This window comes from Musca vetustissima, unplaced genomic scaffold (assembly GCF_032173495.1).
Source record: "Musca vetustissima isolate MV318-11 ecotype Yass unplaced genomic scaffold, APGP_CSIRO_Mvet_v1 utg25302, whole genome shotgun sequence".
NCBI lineage: Eukaryota > Metazoa > Arthropoda > Insecta > Diptera > Muscidae > Musca > Musca vetustissima.
The window spans coordinates 55,884-74,138 of record NW_026875584.1 but is presented as its reverse complement, the minus strand read 5'-3'; the positions used below and the strand labels follow the sequence as shown (position 1 = coordinate 74,138).

General features: G+C 34.6%; 2 protein-coding genes across 2 annotated transcripts; one reads left to right on the top strand and one right to left on the bottom strand.

The window, feature by feature from the left end:
- The first annotated feature begins 262 nt into the window (after nucleotides 1–262).
- On the top strand, nucleotides 263–3,929 carry LOC133338078 (lipase 3). The gene is made up of 3 exons (XM_061546262.1): nucleotides 263–397; nucleotides 2,720–3,448; nucleotides 3,534–3,929. Exons 1-3 carry the CDS (start codon nucleotides 263–265, stop codon nucleotides 3,918–3,920), a joined length of 1,251 nt encoding a protein of 416 aa, XP_061402246.1. The 3' UTR covers nucleotides 3,921–3,929.
- A 9,254-nt stretch (nucleotides 3,930–13,183) lies between these two features.
- Nucleotides 13,184–14,328, bottom strand: LOC133338077 (lipase 3-like). The gene has a single exon (XM_061546261.1). It carries the CDS (start codon nucleotides 14,270–14,272, stop codon nucleotides 13,184–13,186), a length of 1,089 nt encoding a protein of 362 aa, XP_061402245.1. The 5' UTR covers nucleotides 14,273–14,328.
- Nucleotides 14,329–18,255: the final 3,927 nt, after the last annotated feature.

Here is an 18,255-nt window from a genome sequence, read left to right as displayed (position 1 = left end):
AGCGACAAAACAAACTAAAGATAGTACACAACAGGGAGGAGATGACCACTAACATAGTACATATGTACAAGCAAACAACGACGACACTACCCTACTTATCATCAATAGCAAAAATCGCACATAAATAAACGACTCGGAAGATAAATAAAAACATCTGGTTCCTTTATTGTGAAAGGTCAAAATAAACCAACGATACCAAAAATTCACCCACGCCATATCTATCAAACCTAACGAATTCTAAGTGAGCGGGGTTGGTAGGAGGATGCTGTTCTTTCGATGGCGACCATCTAAACAAAGCCTTATTACCCTTGTCATTGTCTGCAGCTGTGTTTGGCAGCCACTGGATGCAGTATTTTCTCCACATCGGCAGAATCGTGAGATCATCATAACAGATGCGGTAGGTTTTGAAAATGTCTAAATTATCATCTGCACATTGCCGTTACATGTACGAAGGCATGCATGCAGATTCATTTCCCTAATGCGATCGATTTATATGCAATTCATCAGGCGGAAGCCAATCGTGTAGCCAATATGTGTGTATGTGTGTGCGTGCGCGTTTACGTATGTACCCAAAAGTATTTCAATATGTGTGTATGTGTATTAAAAAACACACACACACAATTTAAGTCAATAATTGTGTAAGCTAATTGCCGCCAATTGTGTTCTTCATTCGATTTATTAATTGACTGTAATTACCGGCTCAGGGCGAATCGAAATAAAATCGAAATCGAAAAAAATATGGAAGGACAATTAGTCGTCTACATCATATTCTTCCTAATGCCCACAACCCAGCTTGAAGCGTGTGTCATTTTGGACAAAATTGTGTTCAACGAAAATATGAAATACAGTGGAATTCCGGTTTGACGATAATGCGATTTAACGATGGAGCAATTCAATTACATTGTGTACCTTATATAACAAAAACGAAAAGGCCTAGTTGTCCATTACACTCTTAGTTCGGCGAAAAACGCAGAGAAACATATAGAATCCGTCACAAACCCAGTTTTTTTGTTGTATTTCGGATTTCTTTCGAACTAATTTTACTTGTCATTCCATTTTTTGAAAAAAGTTTCCAGAAATAACAAGCGTTTACGCTGAGTAATAGAGTGCCCTTTAAAGAAATTATCTTTGGCGCATAAATCTTTGTCTGAATTGAAAATTGTAAAATCAGGATTCGATCTTCCGTTTTATTGCGTCATGACGCCTAACACAAATCTAGGCCAATTCAATGAGATTAATTTATAAAATAGATTTGTTTTGGAACGAAATTTCCCTTGAAGATTCCTGATTGGTTAGAATACTCGACGGACGTCATAGAATCGAATGTCATCCAACTTTCGAAATCGAAATAGTTGTGTGACAGCTTCAAGCAGAAGCTATACGCCAAAGCCTACAACAAGCTACTTCTTACTTTTTAAATTTTGTAAAAACTATTTAGTATTCTTTAAAAAAAAAACCAATAAAATCAAAAATGATATGCACATTTTTATAAAATACTAATAATAATCAATATTTATATATAAATTATAATATTGCTTTGTTCTGCGCTTTGGACATTCGCTATGACTATGAGAGCTGCCAATATATAAATCGTTATATCAAGATTTTTCTGTATAGAGCTTTAAGACACGTGCCCGTATTTAAGTAGCCAAATACGCTTTGTCCGTACGTATGTATGTCTGTCTGTAGTGTGGGCATAAATTCCGGAGTTAATTTTTACAACTGACACACACACCGACCAAGCGTCTAGCAAATGTTTTGGCAGGCGGCTCTCGTTCATATTTCAAGGTGTTTTTGTCGTCTAAATTACGTTTCGTTTGGACTTTGAGGCCATATGCCATATTGCAGTAGAACAGTCGAAGCCATTTAAATGCGACATATCGGATCAAATATTTGCCATGATTTAGCATTCACAGCTATAACGAAATCGAAATCCCTAAAGATGAAATACACAATACCTATATTTATATAATTTGGAAAGGAAATCAAATAGTTTATGTATTTCTGGTCGCACTATCAAAATCACGTTGTCCTGAGCTGACTGTACGTTTCGACACACTTTAGACATTAGGATGGTAAATTACAACCACCTGGTTTGTGTTATTGTTAATAAAATTGCACTGACAAATGTGTGCAACAAAGTGTGCATTGCAAAATGTGTCTATAAACGTCGATCAGTGGTTGGCATTAGTTCGTATGAAGACATACGGGCTTGACCCAAAAGTTCGCCATGAACATCATAACATGGTCTCCGATGTATATTTTGTTGGGACCACTCGGACCATGTCCAATACCTCTTTACCAAACTGGGTCGTACTGAGAAGGCATCCGATTAAGGAGAATAAATTGACTGATCGCTGTGTTGGTATTAGCCGCGATTTACTTTCGCCGTGCATGGATGCATGATTGGATACATATGTATGTACGTACGTATGTTCGCATGTTTATTTTGGCTGCCATTGAAATACAAATTCAATTTTTTGTGCTCAACAAACGTTGCTGGAGTTGTGAATGGACGTGAGTCACGTAAAAATCTCCAGTTGTCGTCAAATATGTCGCGCCGAGAGTATTTCACGGACACTTGTAACATGTACAGTGGCTGTGGCATACCAACACACGATTACTGCTATTTGTACACACCCATACACACAAACACGCTCATATTTTAAAGTGGGTCAAGTTTATTGAATACAAATTCAAATAACAATTCGGTTTACAGGTTAGGCGAATACGTCACGACGGCTTTCCGGTGGAACATCACAAAGTGCAGACAAGGGATGGGTATGTATTAACTATGCATCGTATTCCATTCCTCCAGCGGTTCTCGAATGGAAGGGCCCGCGTTTTAAGACGGCCAGTGGTTTTAATGCTGGCTGGCATATATGCTTCCTCGGATGCCTGGCTTTTGAATGGGCCGGAGAACTCGTTGCCCTATTTGCTTTCAAGGAATGGATTTGATGTGTGGCTCGGCAATAACAGGGGCAATGTTTACTCTCGCCACAACGTCTTCCTAAATGCAAGTGACCCTGCGTTTTGGAAATTTTCGTGGCATGAGATGAGTGTTTACGACATGACTGCCATGGTGGACTTCATTCGTGTGTACACCGGCGAGAAGCAAATGCACTTCGTTGGGATTTCGCAAGGCGGTACGGTTTTCCTAGTCCTGAACTCCATTATGCCACAATACAATGAGGCCTTTAAGACTGCCACACTGCTGGCCCCCGTAGCTTATGTGAGCAATACCAAAGGTGCGTTGGCAAAAGTCTTTGGTCCCCTGCTAGGAACGAGGAATTATGTGTCCAAGGTATTAGAAGGAGTGGAAATGGTGTCCACCAATAAGTATGTGAAGAAGCTTCTGTCAATGGCATGTTTGGAAAATGAACGACCTCTGGTGTGTGTTAGTCGCTTATGGCCAGCAGCAGGCTATGACACAGAACTCTTAAACAAGGTCAGTCGAACTTTAAGTATACGACATGGAACCAAGTCTCATCTATGAAAGTGTAATATCCCTTTTTTATTGATTTCATTTGCAGACACTCCTGCCTGATATAATGGCAAACTTTCCCGTCGGTGGATCCTTCAAACAGATCATGCACTATTTCCAAGGATATATGTCGAAAAAATTTCGGCAGTATGACTATGGGCCCGAGCAGAATTTTCTACGGTACAATCAACTGGAGCCTCCAGATTATTGCGTAGAAAATGTGGCAGTACCCACAACCATTTACTACGCTGAAAACGATTACATAGTTTCCGTAGAAGACATTTGGAGACTAATTCGTCGGCTCAAGTCCATTCAAGCCATCTATAAGCTACCACACAAAAAATGGAATCACTTTGACTTCATTTGTGGCCTGGGGGTGCGCCAAATAATATTTGACAATGTCGTCAATAACCTCCTGTCCTATGAGTACGGTTAGTTCCGCCAAAAGGAATTATATTATTTAGATATTTCAGAGACAGCAACAACCTCGATTATTTTATTTTGTAGTATATATCGATATTTTATGTGATAAATTACAATATGATATAGGTTTATATTTATCTATGTAATAGCTAATTTAAATCTAATGTCCATAAACAATGTTACAAAAATTTCATAATTATATTTATGTGGAAGTCGCGGTATGTATTTACCTTTAAGTACTTAAGCACGTCAATCCTAATCGCGGATCATTTAGAAAATATTACACAACAAGCTTAAAAGTCAAATTTAATCAGTTTTTGTTTTTCGACGTATAACATCATAATCAAAATGTTTATCTTTCTTAGATATTTAATGTGTCATGTTATCGTTTTATAGGCTTTTGCGCAAACAAACAACATCCAGTAAAAATGTGTACAAGGAATTGAGAAACGAAAGCACGACGAAGAATGTCGCGAGTTCATATGGGACTTTTCGGTTTACTCCTTCTAGTACCTCCCCCACAAAGGGTCAACATTTTGAAAACTTTACATCTCATATGAAGCAACCTTTCAAAAGAATTGAATGTCTGATTTGATCCAAACTGTACTACTTTTACGAAACATAAATTAGTCCCAAGGGATTGTATATTTTTTTGTTAGGAAAAATCTTACGGCTACGGCTACTTCAAATGTGAATTTTAAACACTATATCATAAGCGAATTTTGATTCATAATCTTTAAACCGCAATTCGTGCTGGTTTTATATGAAAATTGCAATTGCAGAAAAAATTGTATGCGTACGTCCCTGGAGGCTACACCTAAAGCGGGACCAATATTGATTACATCGTGTTGGAATTGCCGACATTTTTTTTTTTAAATAGATGATTGTCCTCTAAAAAGAGGAAACCGTAACCATTTGAGTATGGCGAATGGCATAATTGAAAATATTGAAATAAATTATAACATTGTAATATTAATTATGGGGTTAACGGGCGCAACAAATGACAAACTTTGCAAGTGTCAATTTATAATTTACCGTCATATTTTATTGAGTTTTCGTTTGGTGTGTGTGTATGTGTGTGTGTGTTTTTTTATACTTTAAAACAGTTTAAGATGGATTTCGAAAATATTATTGGCACGTTTATTAAAATAAACATTAATAACTCAATTGTAACTGCAAAATGGGAACAATAAGTATGGAAATAGTAGTTCTGATGGGAAGAAAATAGATGCACATTAAATAAATAGTTCATAATAGTGTACGAATTGTTCGTAGAAGACAAAATATATAATCGAAATGTAGCTCATCTGGTGGCTCAATATTCTTAACTGACACCAACGCTAGAAATATTGAAAGCGTAATGAGGAAAAGTGATACAAGAACACCAAAATTAGCTGTCAAAGCGATAAATAATCACGTTATAGATGTTGGGCTGTTCGTAGATGATTAATTCGAATTATAACAGTCAAGAAACATAAACCAACCATCGTTAAACGTCCCATCTTCGAAGTTGATTTTAGTTTGAAAGAAATATTACGATGTGCGTATTTTGTATCAAATCGGGCATTCCATACGGCTGTTTTTAGATTAACAAATTCATAAACCGACGAACTTGATTGGCAAAATATATATGGGCAATATTGCCAATTTTTTAACATAGCTGAAGCGGAGGTTCACCCCTTTATAACTCTGGAACTACTCAAGTAAACTGTTCATGATATTGACCTCCAAACTTTATTTTGGTGGAAGCTGTGTCTACTTTAATGTAAAAAAATGTGTAAAAACAGGTTGAGGCGAACCAGTTTTTTTATGTTCTCTATCGATTTGTGACTAAGCCACTCATTGCACGGTCTTCGTGTCAAAAGAAGACTAGAAGCCAACAAAATGGAGACTACGCCCCTTGTGTATCATTTTTCGAAATTTTAACTACATCTACCTTTAAATGATGCTGACATTTTGAAGCTCGATTTTGAGTGTTTTTTTAATTTTACTTCTAGCTTTAATACGCAAACAGGAATTTATGAAAATCGATTATAAGATTATTGTAGTTGCGAATCTGCGTAATTTGATATGTATTTTGTGTATGTAGTATGCACAGCTTCAGAGTAATACTCATCCGAAGGTGCGAATTTTGTGCGATGAAATTTCTAAACTATTTTTCGGGCCAAATTTTTAGATCTGTCAACTGAATGATATTGGCACCCGCGATCAATAAGGTTTTTTACGTTTCGGATGATATAAAATCTTCTTCGTGAAAATCCATCTACTAGAACGGCGGGAACTAACCTTCCAAAAACACGAAATTTGGCAAAAAATATTTTTGAAAATATCGCGGATTTAATTGCGTTTTCTGTGGATCATTTTCGTTTCAATAAATTACCTCATACGGATTTTGATCTTTTTCGAAAAGAGAACTTTAAAAACTTCAGCCGAAAGAGAGATGTACCCAATTTATCTCAAAAATAGATTGTGCTGGCACATCCATGGTTCTTAATGGACCACATTGAAATCGGTATAGATCGACGTATTTTTTTAGGGTGCACACTGAAATCGGATGGGCGTTAATGGCATATGGAGTTTTCGGAAATTATTCGCGTTTTACGATTTTTTGGGTACTTCAATGTAACGTGCGGCACATCTTAGCCGTCAAATGAAATTTCGCAAAATATATATGGATTGCAAGATAAACTTCAGTTCTTCCTGGAAACCGCATGCGCACCAAATGGTTTTGAGAATTACGCGATTAACACGCAATTTAAAATGTATATTTCATAATACACACTTAACTGAACCACATGATGGGGCAAACAATATTTCGTAGGAAAATACATGTAAATTTTCTCGGATAATTAAACCCTGTTAATTGATTTTACCGCTTAATTGGTTCAAAATTCATGTCATCAAAAATAAATTTCCTTTTACTTTTCACCGGTTAATTGCATAATAATAATTGACAAATAATCTGTAATTTTTTACATACATATTTGACATAATTTAATTCAAAACATATGTTTATTGCTAAGGAAAAACTGCGAGAAAGCGTAATTTGTATTTGACATTGGATTTTTTTAAATCATTAGTAGTTCCAATTATACGTGATTACTGTAATTGAACAAACTATTCAATTAAGCGGGTTCGGATAATTGGTTCCTCGGTTAATTGAATAAAAATTTGTGCAAATTTTGATGTGCAATTAACCGAAAAATACTGTATTTTTTATTTTAAGATTTATTCCTATTTTTAGAATTCTAAGATTTATCGGAAGGGTCTTGATATAATCCGCACTGCGTATACTTATACACAAAAAGTGATTATTATTATATATGTCAATTTTTGGGCGAAATTCGGGTAAAATAGCAGAATAACCCCAACATTTTTTTCTGAAATTTCTTGTATACAATTAAAAAATAAATATGATGACATTATTTTTTCGAACCAAAAACAAATATTTTTCCTCAATATCTTGTTTTGTTGTCGCTTTGATTTAGAAACCGCCACACGGACTTGTGTGATTTTGATATCATTTGATTCACCATCGTGTTTAGATTATGTAGATATTTTTAAATTAATTTTTAGGTGTGTGTATGTCATTAATATAATGAAAATATTGATGTAATCTGCTATATTTTTTACTTTTCTCATATTTCGCGAATATGTGCAACTTTATCGCGATTATTATAATATATTCATATTCTTATTTTACGGAGGAAGATATATATCAACGTTTTTAGTCAATATAACAAACGGAGCAATTTTAAGATTTTTTTCTTATGCCCAAAATTAAAACCTCGATAACTTTTGCGCGCATCAACCAAAAATTTGATTGCGAACGGTTTCGGAGTCAGAACATTTTTCTCTATATATGTACCAAAAATCATAGATGTTCCACAAAAACAAAAAAAGCTGATTTTTTGAAAATAGAATATTAAAAAATTGGCAATATTGCATATATATATATATATATAAGTATTTAGCTGTGCACCTCATGGTGAAGAGTATACCAAGTCCGGACCTGCAGTACTTTACGACGTTTTTATTCATATATTTTAGAATAAATTGTGATTCCAAAACAATATTTACTCTTTTCGATAATACTACCTGACCGGCAAACGTTATTTTGCCTTATGCAAGATTGTTATTAAGGTCCTCATTTAATTCAGACTCAAGTACATAAAAAATGTTTTAACCCGAAATATTAACTTATAGCAGTATATGTGATATTTAAATTTATCAATTGGTAGAACTCCACACCAAATATGTTTAAGTAGAAGGCCAAGGCCGCGCATACCTTGTTTTAAATGTAAATGTCAGTTTTATATGTTACCTACAAATCCTTACGAAATGTTACCTTCTAATCGGATTTGGGATATCCTCATATTTGAATTGTAATTAGTAGGAATCATTTGAATAAATTGCTGTTGAAAGTTAAATAGGTCCACATTTTTGTGTAGCTCCGTACTGTTACCCACACTTCAAGTTGCCCGCGAAAACATATTTTCCGAAAATATTACACTTTTTACAAATATGAAAATGAAAATGATTAAAAATATGAAAACGATTAGGATAGTGAGTACAAAAATGTCGATCCAACGAGTAGATTATTAAAGGAATAATTATTATAAGCTTATTACCCGCGAACACGGTTCTAGTACACCCTGGATATAACGAACAAATTTTTTTCATACGTCACTTATTTATTTTTAATCAATGTTGAAAAAAGTAAAATTTTGCAGGTTTATTTCTTAAAGGAACTCAAGCTCAACTCAACCTCGTATTCTTCACTTTTTACATAATACTACCTTAAACGTCCTACCTTTTCAATGTGTGAGATTTTACTGCGATTTACACCGCTTTTAAGACACTTTTACGCAATAAATCTTTCAGAATCATAATTTTGTCCATATTTCGTATTTCCTATATTGTATCCAGGTATAATATTACATAAAGGTATATACCCCACATAAAAGTACCGATTAGACATCTGCAAGAATGTACTCGTACAATGAATGCCCATCCACATTCATGGGTGTTAAGTTGTATTCAGAGTACACAACAACATTGAATGAGTGCAAATGAATTCAACCACCGAAGTTGTGTTGTTCTTCGTTGTGCTTTGTCCGATCAAACGATCAAACTCGAAAGCACAACATGCAGTATGATGGATTACAAGAACAAGTTACACAACATCAATGAGTCCAATGAGTGAACATCATGCATTGTATTTTGTATTCTCTGTTTTCATTCAACGACTTAACATTAATGGTGGGCATTCATTTGTACAGGTACATTCATGCAAATGTTTACCTTTTACACTCTTTAAAACTTTATCAGTGAGCAATAGTGAGAAATAATGTATTTTATTTTTTTTCTATTAAATGCAAGTAATTAAAAACTCTAGAAAAATAAGTAAAAGTTGAATGAAATGACGTAAGAAAAAACGTCGGAATCTTCCTTAAGGGATATACAAAAATAGACCTATGCAGAAAATTTTCCCAAATATTGAAAATTAGTGTACAAAGTTATATGAGGAGTACAAATAAATATTTGTGGAAATACATACGCATTTTTTTGGGACTTTAAGACTTTTCATTTGTTTTTCATATTTTCGTCGCCTTAGGTCATTTTCTTACAAATTGTCTCTCATTACATTCTTTAATTCCTGTAATAAATGTGTACTTTTGTTGATTTTTTACATGCTAATGTTATTAAGTAGAGTAGAGATTGTTTATTAAAAAATATGAATACAACCCCCGGGCCGCCCCCCTGCGTTCATCCCTGCCTCATAAATACCTAAAATACCAAACTACAGACAATTCGGCTGAAAATCATGTCCAAAATCCTAAATATGAAATGTTGACTTAAAGCCTTTACATGATGTTAAGTCAGTGACATGTGATAAATTGGACTTAGCGCCTTTACTCATTAATACAAAACAACAATAACAAAAGAGATAAATATATTTATTTAAATATATAGGGGAGAGGGGGGCACCTTTGAACACTTTTTGCTTTCAAGCCTTATAATTTTTTTTATTTTATAATTTTTAGTTTCGTATAAATTTTAACTAATAGGTACATATGTAACCTTTAAAATGAATATACATATGACATACTATAAGCTTGATAAATATATTTTATTACTGCCCCCCCCAGGGGGGGGGGGCAGTTTTGAACACTTTGATATGTATGTATGTATTCATATTCATGTATGTATGTATTCATATTCATATTCATGTATGTATGTATTTTATTCATACATATCAGAAATGCATTCATTCATTAAAAAATGTATAAAAAATTTTCAAAATTTAAAAAAATTAGATCAAAATTTATTAAAACATAAAATGACTGAAAAACAAAAATTAATATGGTGAAAAATACAGTTAATTTCGTAATCTTATTAGTCCATTTGAAATTTTGAGAAATCGAAGCCAAAATTTAAAAACTCCGTTTTTTACTCGAGTTTAATGGGCATGTTCAAAGGTGCCCCACCCATGGCATTTTACGGAAATTTATAATAACTTTTTTTGTAATAAATATATATGAAAGAAATTACATTAGTTATGTTTGAAATGATTGTTGGAATGCAAAAAATTTGTTTGACGAAAGAAAACTATCACAGAATTATTCCTGGGCCCTTACAACCAAATGAATAAAAGTTTACAATGACACTGCGAAAACATGGCCACCCATGTACATTTTGTCGACAACTCAAAAAGATAGCCAAAGTGGTTTACGCAGATAGAGAACAAAATTGCCATATACAAAAATGTAGTTGTGGGTCGGAAAAATTTTAAACCAAGATTTTATGAGCGCTGTTCAAAGGTGCCCCCCTCTCCCCTATATATATATATATATATATATACAGTAAAAACTCGCTAATCCGGATAATTGATTGCAGACCCCAATCCGGATTACCGAGATTTCCGGATTATCGAGTTTTATTAATTGGTTTAAATTTATATTAATTTGGTGATAATTTAATTATTTTTATGCTTTTATTAAAAATGAAAATTATTCATTTCAAAAATAAGAACTTTGAATATAATAGGTACCATTTTAAATTAAATTTGCAACGATTTTTTTATTAAAATAAAAAGTAACGTATTTTTACAATCCGGATTTTTGAGTCAAATAGGTCAATCAATCCGGATTATAGGATACGCAATGGGTTGTGAAATGAAGTCCGTATTACCGAATAATCCGGATTATCGAGGTCCGGATTATCAAGTTTATACTGTATATATATAAAAGCTATATCGAAATCTAAACCGATTTCATCGAAACTTGTCACAAGTTAAGTTGTACTAATTTCAGTATGTTTTATGCATATCGGCCACATTTTGAGATCTTGGTGCATCATTTACTTAAAATCGGACGAACATATATATGGGGGCTATATCTAAATCTGAACCGATTTTCAAGAAACTTAACACACATCATTCTAGACCTAATTCAGTACGCTATGCCAAATTTCGTGCAAATCGAAAGATATATAGGGAAAATTGGCTTTGCATATAAGGGGGCCAATATTGATTACTTCTCGGGAGGATATACTTAAATGTGGACTGAAAAAGGCCATTTTGGATCGTAACGGTTTAGTTTTGTATCTCGACACCCCCCGAAGGTAGTAATATTACAACAGAAGTACATACGGACTAACTAATAATGAGTCTTAACATATTATAGGTTATAAACTTACAATTTGTAGTACTGAATATCCCCCACACTATGGGGTATCCAATTCGAACCCAAATTAAAACGAATTTTTATATGTTTAAAAGTGCGTTTAAAAACATCTATATATTGAAAAAAGAGAAGTAGCGCTATATAGTGGATACATTACTCGATATTCATAAATGTTGCCCTTATTAAGAATATATATACTTTATATGGGCGGAAATTACTGTTTCGATGAGTTACAAACGAAAAAAAAAAACATAACTTACCCTTCATAATTTTGTAGTTTGTATAAAAACCATAGTATTTCTTCATTTAATTCGGGTAATTCGAATACTACTGTATAATTCGACACACTCATTGTGTAAAACATGTTCGTGTACGAACTTGCCGCATTTGTTCAAACTTTGTGTGTTACAACATACATTCATACCGAAGTAAACATACACAATGAATACCAGTTCGTCGAGTCTGAAACGTGGATTGTATGAATCAAACGAATGTACAACAAATTCGAAACTCTCATACCTAAAGCAATTCATGTTTGTTGTACCCTCATTCATTGCACTTCATTTCAAACAAATTTATAGAATAGAAGTCATTACTTTGAGTGAGTGACTCATGGGTGGTGTTTTTGTGCATTCATGCAGATGTCTAGTACCGATTAATCTTTACTTTCATTCCCGTTTTTTTTATTTAAGGAAATTGTCACATATAGTCATACCTTGAATTGTTTCACACAAAATAACTTAATGTGCGTATGTTACCATATAGGTCTCTGTTTTCAGATTTATATATTTTATAGCTTATACGCGGCAACTTTTCCGCCGGAAATATGTCCAAAAAGAACTACGAAGTGATAAAATCATAAAAGTTCGATATAAAATGTGTGGAAATGCATATATACTTCAAAGTATACTTTGCAAAATGTTCACTTCACTTACACACAAGGGAAGAAATTTTGAGGCAAATCGGCCCAGCCGTATCTTCAAAATATGTTTTGAAAGGTTTTCGCACATTTTTCTCAAAATTTGTTTTGTAAAAGCCTTCACACTTTATTTACTGACAACTAAACAAAATTTTGAATGCAGTCGGCCAGCCGTTCTCAATTGCTATAATTTTCTACAATATATATATATATATACATGCTAATCTAAATATATATAGATTTTGCCTTCAAAATAAACAAAACAAATTACATTACCAGATTTCAAAAATCTTTATTCAAATATGGACTTATACATGTTAAGCCAGCGATATTTTTTCTAAAGAGAATGTTTTTTATATAAATTCTCATCAATAAATTTGTGCACCCATGTACTTGGTTCTACCATTTTTGGTCGCGGTCGTCCCACTGTGCGACGTTACTGGTTGCCACCTGTTACCCTCTGATACAATATTCAAATCGGATTTTTTTTTAGATGTATTGGAGATAATTTTGCAGGTGGAGACATCGAAAAAAGTTTATGATCGCTGGTATAATTAGGGCTGTTCCTATTAGCAAGACCAACCTAATCTAAAATATTTTGCATTATTGGTGATAAGATTATTTGCACTTTAATTATTTTAAATTATACTTTATGATGGTCTTTCTTTATCAGCTTCGATCGGACGTGTATACTAAATTTTCGTAAGCATTGCATGCCAGGATAATTGGCATGTTGACGAGCTCCTTGACCCTTATATGCCAGGTAAATTCACCATGAGTAATTGTGTCACCGGGAAAATGGTTCATGATGGGCATCTTAGGCAACTTCGAGGCCAGATACTCGACATCGATTACATCAGCCAATGTATCCGCATCGCTGTAGTAGAAGAAAAGTTCCGCTGTTATTTTGCTGACATCATAGTCCGGAGGTGTATCTTGGCCATATATTTTTCGGTTTTGCGCAGTACCATAATCCAATTGGCAGAAACACCCACTCTCATATTCCTGCATGTAATGTAAGACCTGAGTGGATGAGGCACCGGCTGGATGTGTTTCACTTAGCTGCCCTGATACGGTTTTATTCATGTTACCCGAATCAGTGTCTCCATTAAAAAGATAATATATGTTACTGCACATGAACTCCACGACCGGGTGGTTGGTGCATAATATGTTGTAGAGCTCTTGGAAGAATGTCGACTGCATTACTTCCGTGGTATCCAGTAGCCGCGTAAGAGTGTTCGGGCGACCAATGAAACGCCTGGTATACTTGGCCAACAGAGTTTTCATGTTGCTCATGAATGCCACCGGGGCCAACATATGGGCAGTTTTTATTTTCTCATTGTATTCTGGTCTCTCCGCCATCAGTACAAAGAATACAGTTGTACCTTGGGAGTGGCCTGCATAGTGCACAGCCTTTTCGCCGGTGGTATCTAGAATGTAGTCGATCATTGCTGCTATGTCGAGGACTCCAATTTCATGCCAACTAAATCTCCAGAAATAAGGATGATTTGTTGAGAGACGTGTATTGTTGCGCGAATAGGTATTTCCGCGGGCATTGCCCATCCAAACGTCGTACCCAGCATCGGCCAGAAGGTAGGCCAGCGCATCATTCGGCCCACTAAGAATCCAAGCGTCCGAGCAGGAGGTCAGGCCATGTTGCAACAAAATAGCTGGTCGATATTCGTGTTCGTTTTGAAGTTTGTGCGAATAGGGTATGCGGAACATACCGATTATATAATTGTCCTCCGTCTCGACCATATGAACCTCGGCCGGATAGCCATGCTCTTTTACTCGATCAGCCTAAATAAGGATAATGAATTGACAATGTATTAAGAATACCTATCCCAACTACTCACCGTATTTCGCAGTATTTTCTCCTCTGCATCGCCAATTATCGGATGACCGACTGCAGTTTGAAGTAACAAAACTACGAGCAGTCCGCAATAGAAGTTCATTGTTAGTTAGTCCACGAATATTAAGCGTATGGACGTCTAATGCTGCTGCTATAAATACAATTTGCCTATCAAGTACATAGAATAAATTAGCAATAATTGATAATCCGCTTCTGTGTACATATGAATGCATGTGAGAGTATACTCATACACCTCAAGTAGATAAAACACTTGATCGCCCCCAAGACCTATATTGTTAATATCAGATTGCTTCAAGTAACAATCTATATACTTATAACACAGTGCAACAATTTAAGTTTCATAAAATCATAGGTTCTGTTTTCTAAATGGGGTCTCCATTATATCTGGATATTTTTAAACATAGCTGAAGTCGAGGTTCACCCCCTTAAAAATTCGGCAATTATTAAAGTATATGAAAAAATTGAATAGTTTCGGATTTATTGATCTGTCGTTGCAAACATTTCATGATATTGACTTCCAAAGTTTATTTTCGTGGAAGCTGTGTCTACTTTAATGTAAAACCAATAAGGAAAGTATTAAATTCGGACCTGGGCGACCGTATGATACCCTTCACCCTCTGGACATTTACGACATATGTATCCTGACAGATGTCACATTTATAAAAAAAAACATTGACATGAAATTTAACGATTTTAAATACAGTATAAACTCGATAATCCGGACCTCGCTAATCCGGATTATTCGGTAATCCGGACTGCATTTCACAATTCATTGCGTTCCCTATAATCCGGATTGTTTGCAACTTGATAATCCGGATTGTGTTCAAACATTATATATTTTGGTTTTTTTATTGAAGTCGTAGCAAATGAAACACTTGTTTCAGCATGTGGGAATTATAAAACCGTTTTTCTGCCACCAAACACGACAAGCCTTGTACAACCAATGGATCAAAATCCAATAAGAGTGACAAAAATGTACTATAAAAAGTCACTGTTGTGTGAAATTATAAATGCTGATAACGAAGATTACACGCAATTTTTGAAGAATTTCAATATTAAAATGCGCTGCATTTTGTTAAAAAAACTCTTGGGGGAAAGTGAGTGAGAGGTTACTAAGATCCAGCTGGAAAAATCTGTTCAAGGAAGAATGGGATTCTGAAGATAATTTACCGTTGTCTGTGCTGCAGGAAAGACCTAATTCTGATGAAAATATTGAGGAGACCAATATGACCTTTATATCACAACTAATTCAAAACTCGTTTCAAATAAACATTAACAACGAAGAAGTTGAGGCATGGATTAACGATAATAACTCGACAGTGTTAGATATTCAAATTTCTTTAGAGGATGAAGAGGCTGATTCTTTAATTGAAACTCAACTGGTGAAAGCAAAAGATGCTGTTCAAAGTTAAGAAACGTCAATAAAATGGGCTGAAGAAAATAATGTCGGTATAGAAAAAGCTTTTGTTCTTCATGAATTGCGGGTACAGGCATTAGAAAAATGTTTATCTAATTCGCGGCAAACAACTGTACTTGATTACTATGCCAAAAAAATTAATACCAATTTATGTTAACTTTGAAATATATATTTAATTTGCCTGTACTTATTATAGTTTTGAAATGAAGTTCTTTTTTATTAAAAACCAAAAACTATTTAAAATAACACTAATTTAATACATATTTAAAACATTTGAAAAAAAAACTCGATAATCCGGAAATCTCTGTAATCCGGATTTGGGTCTGCAATCAATTATCCGGATTAACGAGTTTTTACTGTATGTGAATTTTGTCTATATGTAAACCGACTAAGATCTATTGATCTGCAACTTATGCTGTATTTCATTTCATCCGGGCAGATTTAGAGCCGTGTTTGTGCAATGCACTATAGGTAATTTGCTCTGTTTTTGAGGCAAAAATTAATAACAGCTGTATAAAACGATTTTTTGATTCGAACAACGGTTATAAACAATTTCATTAAACACAACAAACGATTAAAAACGATTAGGGTAGTAAGTTAAAAAATTTCGACCCTGCGATTTTTAGAGGAATGAATACTTAGGAATGAATAATTATTACAATGTTGTATGTTTTTGCAGAATGCATTTATAACGATTAATTCAGTACCCAGTTATACTACTTGAAGCTATTAATATGTAAAAGTGAAATAAAAACATGCTTACTACAGGCGAACACGATTATTGTAAACACTGGATATACCGAACAACGTTTTTTTCATATGTAACTTTTTTATTTGTAATCAATGCTGAAAACAGTAAATTTTTGATGATTTATATTCTAAGGGGAACTCAAGACCCTCATTTCGCCTTCTCCACTTTTTAGATTTTTTTCTGATAATATTTCCTTTGTAATCAAAATTCGAGTGTATTCTTTATTTCGCGGAAAAGTTCTATCTTCCTATGACATTTGGAACATCTTGACAAATGCATGCAAAATAACCTAATTTTTTTTTTAAATTTACGTATGTTCGTCCATATTGTTGTTATTGCCATCTTTACTTTCGGGGATGTTGTAAACAACAATATGTTATTTGCTTTTATTTCTTTCGTCAAACCAAATATCGAAAATTTTATTGCTTTTTATTCAGAAGTTCCCTACAAAAAATTGATATTGTTACGTTCTTGGATTTTACTTAATCCCGTGTAGACGTTGTTTTATTTCCCAATACAGTTCGTACTAAATAAAACGCGGGTTCTTTCTGATTACGAATATTACAATGATTTTATTGACACAACTTTACTTTACTTGACGGTTTCAATTCGCGATCTGATTCACCTTCCCTTCCCATTTCCCCTATTTATATGAGTCTTGCCTGTCCCTACAGAAGTTTCTAGACGATCTGGTAACACCTAGATTACGGACAATCTACCAATGCAACAAACACATACAAACTTACACTGAGTGAACAATAACAACAACACATATACTGGCGAGGGAGTAACAAAGAAAGAGGAATTAAGCGATCATCAATGATGACGTTTACCAAGAATTGTACGTCAATAACAAAATAGACAATGAAAGAGGAAATGGAAGGATGTAGAAAAATCTATACAGTAGTTGTTGTGAAGTTATTCGAATAAACTGCGTAGTAGAAATTTACGTTACAATTCAAATTCTTAAATTAATGGAATTCATCTAAATTAACTTAAATCTAAAGTTATATTCGTAACAATGCCCCACGAACAGGCTCGTCCCGAATAGGCACAGTTCCAGTTCCGTAGGGGGCCAGCCGCTCCAAATGTACAACTTTCATCGTCGCATCCAGAGGAGCGACAGTCCCAGGTATTTGCCGCTCGATCGTACCTTGCCTTCATGCGGTTGCTAACCATTTTTATTCGATGGCGAACTGCATCGTGGACTTTACTAAAAGAGTTTTGACTGTCTTCATCTCGGTTCACATCGTCGTTTGGGGTAGCACAGAATATCAAATCGCCAGGTAGCTTTAATTCATTTCCGAACAGAACTTTTGCTGGGGTCCGGGATGTGGAATCATGAATGGCCGATCTATAAGCCAGTAAAAACTTTGGAAAATGCTCATCCCAGTCTCGTTGGCCACTGTCCATCACTTTCCGTAGATGTTCTTCCAGGGTGCGATTGAATCTTTCCACCATGCCATCTGATTGTGGATGTAGGGGCGTCGTTCTGGTTTTGTTGATTCCGTAGGAGTCACACATTTCCTTGAAGATCGCTAATTCAAAATTCCTACCTTGATCGGAATGAACCTCAGATGGAACACCATAGCGACAAATCCAATTTTTGCTGAACACATCCACAATTGTCCTGGCTTCTTGATTTGGGATAGCATAAACCTCTGGTCATTTGCTGAAGTAATCCATGACCACTAAGACAT

Bases quoted from the DNA above. Each gene is read 5' to 3' on its own strand.
- LOC133338077 (XM_061546261.1), bottom strand. From the start codon at position 14,272: ATGGTCGAGACGGAGGACAATTATATAATCGGTATGTTCCGCATACCC.
- LOC133338078 (XM_061546262.1), top strand. From the start codon at position 263: ATGCTGTTCTTTCGATGGCGACCATCTAAACAAAGCCTTATTACCCTT. The intron at 398-2,719 runs GTAGGTTTTGAA...TTCGGTTTACAG, and splicing joins AGATCATCATAACAGATGCG to GTTAGGCGAATACGTCACGA. The intron at 3,449-3,533 runs GTCAGTCGAACT...TTTCATTTGCAG, and splicing joins ACACAGAACTCTTAAACAAG to ACACTCCTGCCTGATATAAT.